Source organism: Nesoenas mayeri (assembly GCF_963082525.1).
Source record: "Nesoenas mayeri genome assembly, chromosome: 2".
NCBI lineage: Eukaryota > Metazoa > Chordata > Aves > Columbiformes > Columbidae > Nesoenas > Nesoenas mayeri.
In genome coordinates this window covers 21,620,183-21,627,518 of record NC_137543.1, presented here as the reverse complement: position 1 = coordinate 21,627,518, position 7,336 = coordinate 21,620,183, and the positions used below count along the sequence as shown (strand labels likewise).

General features: G+C 44.3%; 1 protein-coding gene across 2 annotated transcripts in view; it reads left to right on the top strand.

Annotated features, from left to right (window-relative positions):
* Positions 1-6,479: 6,479 nt before the first annotated feature.
* The window catches only part of ZFPM2 (zinc finger protein, FOG family member 2), a gene marked incomplete at both ends in the record, with an annotated part of 310,316 nt that continues 309,459 nt past the window's right edge, over positions 6,480-7,336 (top strand). For both annotated transcript variants that reach the window (XM_080339349.1, XM_080339348.1), the window contains one exon: positions 6,480-6,519. In XM_080339349.1, the coding sequence (XP_080195475.1) occupies positions 6,480-6,519 (40 nt within the window). The remainder of the gene's footprint in view (positions 6,520-7,336) is intronic.

Here is a 7,336-nt window from a genome sequence, read left to right as displayed (position 1 = left end):
CTCAGACTGTAGAGTGTTAAGACTGTGCTAAGGGCAGTATGCTCCTCAGCAGGGTAAGGTCATGGAATGCAGAGAAGTCCTCTGACTTTAACAAAAGTGGCCTCTGAAGCCCATGCACATGCCAAAACAGTAAGATGCTGCTGCTGTGGGCTGCACAATCTTGCTACTGGCAGAAATTCGCAATGTGGTATGGGATTATATACATGTTTCAGTAGATTTCTAAGTTTTCAGTGGCCATCTGTAAGCAGTGGGGGTGAATGGCTGCATTTCAGACAAGTGAGGCATCCAAAAATATTTCCTCATAGGACACTGTGCCTTCCACTCCGCACTCCAGATGCTGCTGTATGTGTGCTACAATATCTCATTCTGAATACGCATCCATGTTTTTAGCTTTCTTCAGTCAAAAAGGTTTCTCTGGCTATGCCACAGCTACTGAATTTTCTTTTCCAGCTGAAGGCATGGCATACTACATGTTAGCTTGTGCAAGTCATTTTTGCAGTAGAATTTTGCCAATCTCAAGATATATTTTTCTATAAAGGAGAACATGAATGTCAAAATTAGGAGCTGTTTTGCATGTATAATTTTTCAGAAGTAAATGCAAATTTTCCCAGGATATTACTGCAATCCTGTGCAGTGAAAAAAGAGTATTTTACATTATTATGAAGAGAATTATGATGGCTATTCTGTGATTCTGATTTAAAGTTGCCCCAAAAGTCTAAGCAGTTTGGTAGACTAAGAGTTTGTTCATCCATAAGATTACCTGAGCAATATCAGAAAGCATCCAGTCAGGAAATGAAGAATAATCTTTGCCACTATTTCTGGATAACAAATAAGATATAAATTTTAATGTGAGATGAAAAGTATCTTGCATAACAACTACTGAAAGAAAGCAGTGACTTCTGCTCTAAATAAATACATGAAAAGAGACAGGAAACTGACATACAAAAAAAATTACTAAGCTTTGCACCGACCAAAAATGAACTCAAAATCCAAAGAGTACCCTTTTTATGGAAAGTCTGCTTAGGAATCCAGTAAGTTTCTGAGGTCACCATTTATTTCTATGCCATTCTTCCTTCTCCATATGGAGTGGACACAGGTTTTGGCCTCTAAACACTGGCAGATCTCCCAGAATGGATACAAAGGTCTGGACTATCAACATGAAGTCTGACTCAGCACTGATTCCAGCACTCTGTGTGTCTGGCTTCCTACATTGCTGCATCCATTGAAATCCTGCAGCCAGGAACTTCACTGCAGGGTTGTGATCACTCCTAAGGAGGAAAACATTCACAAAAAATGTAGTAGTAATTCAGTTCTAACTTGTTTACAGGACTGGTTGAAAGGGCAATAAAATTCACTGATCTCACTCATTCTCTTTGGACATCCTTAGATCTTCTGTAGGTTCCTGCACACATGAGGAATCTGCCTTGTAGCATTTTTCCTTTCTGTCATCTAGAAACACATTTTTCTTCCTTATTTGAAAAGACAGAGGAAGCTTTACTTCTAAATTCAAGGCTTAGACTGATAATCTTTCAGGTGCTCAGTGATATATTTAAATCTGTTTTCTTGTTGTCTTAGAATCTGTGTCTAGCATGACCACACAGAAATTCTCAAAATTATTATATTAGAACAAACTGTAGATTTTTCAAACAGATGGAAAATGTATGAATTTTCCCATATTCATGTTATAAGGGTATTAATTCTGAGCCTTAATAACATCAAGGTCAGTCTAGTTAACTACTTTACTATTGACCAAAGAAAGTGAGGAATAAAGTTATAAGAAACTATGCCATATATCTTTCTAACAGTGTAAGTGGATAATACTTGGGAAAATAGCACCTTTTTCTTATTATTCATTCAGAGTTAAAGAACCAAACGCTATGGTTAAGGTCACGATAGACTCCAAGTCCTTAAAAAGGAAATAGAACCTTAGAGTCCAACAGAACATATACAATTACATTTTTAACATTACACACTCTTACTGGGTGTTTCAAATGGTCAGAACTTGATTATGTATGTGTACATCCCAGAAATCAAGTGTATTTTCCTCCAAATCAAATTGCTGCCTCAACTTTGGGATATTGTCATTATATATTAGTATCTTTGTGTAAAATAGCCCATATCCGGATTTATGTGAGAATTCTGAAGTGACTTCACTCAGTGCACACTCCTTTTTGCAAAAAAAGATAGGTAATCCATACTTGCTGGTGAAGAGGTTAATTCTGCTGCCAAGAGAATATTTCAATATTTTAGTATTTCCTTTTCTCAATGAGGGAAGGGAAATGTTGTTTTTAAAATCACTTAAGTGTTCTCCAAAGGACATTGTTTTTAAAAGCATGCATGTTATCTGTGTGTAAGATAGTTGCTGACACGTTAAGACCATGGAAATCCTAGCTGCAATTTTCCTAGTTTCTTTGCCAGAGTACAGGTATTTCAAGAATTTAAGTTCCAAACTGTGATAACTATTCAGTTGGAGGGTTTACATCAATCTTTGTAGAATCTTGGTAAGTTATAGTCAATTGGAAGTGATGAAGTTCAAGCTGGTTAAGAATTGTGCTTCTGCAGAGGTTATTATCTTCTTCTTGAGATATTGTGATTAACTAAGAGCATATGACTTCTGAAATGGGACACCACTGCCCACATCCAATTTTGGTTGAAGAGCACTACATTTTTAAACTATTCTTACTCCACCACTTCTCTGTCTGTACCCTCAGCTTTTGGACAGATGATAACCACCATTCCCTCAATACAAAAACTGGAGACCACCCTCCCCTGCCTTCATGCTCAGCTGTAGCTGCCTCCCGGCAAGGTTCACCTGCTCCCGGCCATGCTGGCAAAGCACGTTTTGAGCACTGTCTGGTTGTTACAGCCAATATCCAACAGGAAGAGCCAGCGAATGGCACGAACACTGCAGCCTTGGTGTGGACATCATCATTGTTACAACAGTTCATTAAATTTTGCAGCTGAGGTGGCGCAAAAGGTAATTTATCAGATTTTAAAAGTTTACTCCGAATGACTCTCTCTGCAGGTTAACAGAAAATGTTGGGCCTGTTCTTGATCCCTGAGGGAAAGCTATGCCCCTCAGCTTGAATCCATATGACTCAAGCCCCTGCCCCACCAACAGAGCCTCGCCAATACTGCATATTGGAAAAAGCTCCTGGTGAGCAGTAGTGCAGACTGGCTTAACTACTGCACAGCATCAGTGATCACGTGCAGTGCTCGAGCTGTGCCCTGGCCCAGCCTCAGCCACTAGGCACGGCCTGCTTATGTTTTTTTCGCCTGGGATATGCTATGTGCTACTCATTCTGCTGAAGGAAATGAGTAATTTTCATGCAGTATTAAAAAGGGTTAAATGAAAGTTTCTCTGTGAGTTAGTTCATTAATTTACATCACTAATTGCATTTTAATACGTTTCTTTCTGGAATTTCATAACCAACTTTCTAACCTTTAGGTAAACAAGTCTCAAATACGCTAAAATGACTAGGTGTAATAACCCTCTCTGAATAGTCAAAGAAATAATACATCTTTATATGTCCTGTTTTGAGCTGACAAAGTAGAACATGGCATTCAGATGCCTCAGAATAGACAAAATATGTAACTTAATTTACATTGCTGCTTAAATATTTACGAAAGCAAGAGTCAGCATAATAGTGGTGCTCTTATGTAATTTACCCTAAGCAGTGTGTAAGAATAGGCACTTATTCGTGATACAGATTCTAGCACAGCTTCATTTCACTTTGCTATTTATCACTTATTTATAACTGGTTTATAACATGTAAAGTATATTAATTTTTAAGTTACAGTGGCTGAACAATGTTTTACACATTGCAGTTTGTATATTGGCCAAATGTTGGAAACAGGTTACTCAACTCCATTCTTTTACATTTAAACAACAGTAAGTTTAAAGGTGGTATCTGTCAAATTACCTGTTTAGACTGAAAATACCGTGGGGGACAAAGGCAAAAAAAACCAGAAGCAGAAACGAACTGTCAATCTATGTGAAGGAAAAGACATTGCTAATTCTGATCACAGAACTGAAATGAGATTTAAGGAAATGATGAGAATGAGTAAAGATCAAATATTAACTTAAATTCGAAAGATAGGTATTCCATCCATTCAAGCCCCTGTTCGAGTCGAATTCTGCAACAGAGCCGGAGCAAAGTGTTTTATTTGGTGTACTGTTATAATGTTAATCTATTGCCATAGAATACCTTCATGAAGACACTACCACTAGTGCTTGGTACTTAACTATGAGCCTACACCTCAAGGAAAGAAACTGAAATATAAATTTGGCACACCACAATCACTGCAGCTAAATGGGAAGTCTATATTATTTAATCAGATTGCATAAAGTATCTGAACAAATTTTAATACAGGTCACTGTTTCCACCATGCCCTCTTTATTTTAAAAAAAAAAAAAAAAAAAAAAAAAAAGAAGAAGGAAAAAGTGGCTTTGTAAATTCACTTATCATTTACTTATCATTTACAAGCATTATTTTCTAACACAGTATGATGAAAAATTTTAGTGCATTTCCATATTAGAATTCCTGGTGTTTATATTGTTTATATGAGCACTTATGCAATGTGGGCCAAACAAATAATCACTGAAAAGTTTTGAGAGGTCAAGTTGAAAACGGTTTCTGTTGAAAGTATTTGGGCTGCAGAAGAAAGAGTTAAATAAATGCTTAACACTTTACCTGAACATAAATAATTTAATTCCTGTTAGTGAAGCTGTAAGAACACTTAATGTTGCAGCGTGTTCATGTGTCAGATCTGGAATTTCTGGAAAGGCAGTAATAAAGATGTTTCAGTATCAAGTGTCCTTACTTGACATCAGTGAAATCAGGCTGATTCTTTGTTTGTGTGTGGTTTTTGTTTTCCGCGATTTTTGCAAAGTTGATGTTTGACAACACTGAGAATCTGGTAACGTTCCCGCAAAGCTAACAAACACAATGAACACAGTCTGTTCAGAACGGGTCATTTACAACTGTGTATGTAAATTAGAGGCTTTAGGTCATTAAAACAGAATGCTCAAGAGAAATTTTGTCCTAAAGACACAGACTGTAAACGTGAGGATTACTAATGATTTAGTTTTGTCAGAACACTTAATTGCTATCAGTAACAGGAGCCTTAGATGTTGGTTTCTATTGTGCAAGAAACAAAATTTCTCTGTTACCACTATTTAGAAGGGGAAAACTAATTAAAGTCCAGGTACTTCGTTGGCTTATCTTTCCGTCTCATCTAGCGGTCAAAAAAAGATCAAAGCCGCGGGCAAACAGCGATGACCACACCGCCATTACTCCTCGTGACCCACCAGCTACTGTGGGCTGCTGCCAGCGGTTGGACAACCGTGAACATTCGCCATGTGTCACGGCAGCACCGGCAGCCCCGCAGCGCCCTGCCCGCCCGCCGACACCGGCCCTGCCCCGGCGCGTGCCCCGCGCCCGTTAACGGCTGCCTCTCGCGGGTGCCGGGCCGCGCGCCCCCGCCTCAGCTCTCGCCCCTGGAGGCACCTGCGAGGCGAGGCCGGGATCCCACTGTCCTGCGGTGCTGGAACCCGCTCCGGCGTGGCGGAGGAAAACTCCGCCCTCATCGCCCAGCCTTGGACTCCCCGGGATCTCCCGGCCTAGGGGCCAGCGCAGGAGGAAGCGTTGTTCTTCCCGCAGGCAGCGCTGAGGCCGAGGCGGCGCGGAGCCGCCCGGCTCTGCCAGGACAGCCCGGCGCAGTCCCCGTGCGGGGCGCCACAACTCGTGCCGGCTGGCCGGCTGTCACGGAGTTTCTTCGCCCGTTCTCCTGCCGTGGACTCTCAGGAAAGTTGCAGCTCTCCCCGCCACCAGAAGCCCTGGCAGAACCGGGACAATTGAAGCCTCCCGCCTCTGCACTCCGCGCTCCTCGGGCAGGAGGCGATTTGCATGCGGACTTGTCTCTGGCAGCAGCAACTGCCCGTCAAGCCTGACGGACAAACGCCCCCCTCTTTCGGCCCCCCCGTCCCGGAAAGCCCCTCCCTCGCCCCCTCCCTCGCCGGCACCTCCCGCCGCCTGTCAGTCGGAGCGGAGCGCGGCGCGGGGAGCGGAGGCGGCACGGCAACGGCGGAGAGCGGGCGAGAGAGGGAGAGAGAGAGCGAGGAGCCAAGCTCTCCCCTCCCTCCCTCTCTCCCTCCCTCCCTCCCTTCCTTCCTCCTCTCCCCCCCCCTCCTGCTCCTTCCCCTGCTCCCTCCCTTCGTTCTTTCTGTTTCTCTCTCCCCTCATTGTCGCTCCCCGTCTCACCCACCGCGATCTCCGTTTCTCTTCCCCTCTTCCTCTGTCACACACGCACACACTCTTTCTCTCTCCCTGTTTTTCTGTCATTTGACTTTGCATCTCAAGGCGGCCACCGGTTCCTCAATGAATCCCGTCTATTGATCTGTCACCCTCCCTCCATCCCCGTCCCCTCCCAGCTCCGCTCCTGTACCTGGAGCAAGGCAGGAGCGGCAGCTGAGCAGCATGTCCCGAAGGAAACAGAGCAAACCCAGGCAGATCAAACGTAAGTTTCCTGAGGGGGGCTCCCTCTAACAGACTTTTATTTATCTCGTTATTGGGAGACGCGAGAGAGATGGCTGTGGGGAGCAATAGGGAGTCCAGAGTACGGACCGAATGATGAAACTTTGCCAAAGAGGCTGAGGTTGGGGAGAGAGGGGACAAGAGCGAACGCCAGGAGCTGCTCTGATGCGGGGTGAGCAGGCTCCTCACTGTCTCGCTTTTTGCTCCTTTGGAGCTCTTGCTGCCTCCCGTAGATTCTTCAAACTGTTCCTCCGAGTTTCGGAGGGAGATCACTCATGTTTTTTCAAGTTGAAGTAGCGCCGGGAGAGCAGCATAAACCAGCTTGCGAACGCCGTACCACTAAGCAACTTTCTGCGTGTAGCGCGTGTGAACAGACTCATGCCGAGCCTGGGCTGCAGTAAGTACCCGAGGATCGCAGAAAGTGTGTGGGGGGAAAAGACGAGAAAGTTCCTGCGGAGGATCCCGTGGGTAGCTCCGCGCCGGCTGCGGCCCCGCCGTCCCCCCGGGCGCCGTCCCCACGCGGCTGCCCGCGCCGCTCCGGGCTCACTGCCGCGGACCGCCCCCTGCCCTTCGGGGCTGCCTGTGCAGATACACCGTAGGCGCACACTCGCCTTTGCGGTTTTTGGGGGTTGAAGACTTTTGAGGTGTTTTCTGTATTGAGAAACAGGTGTGTTGAAGGCTTGAAAGGTACGCTGCCCAATAGTGTTCATAGTTCACTTTTCTTGCCCGTGACACACGACGGAGTCTTAACTTCTTAAACTTTTCTAAGGTTTAGATTATTCATATGAACAAGTCTAGCG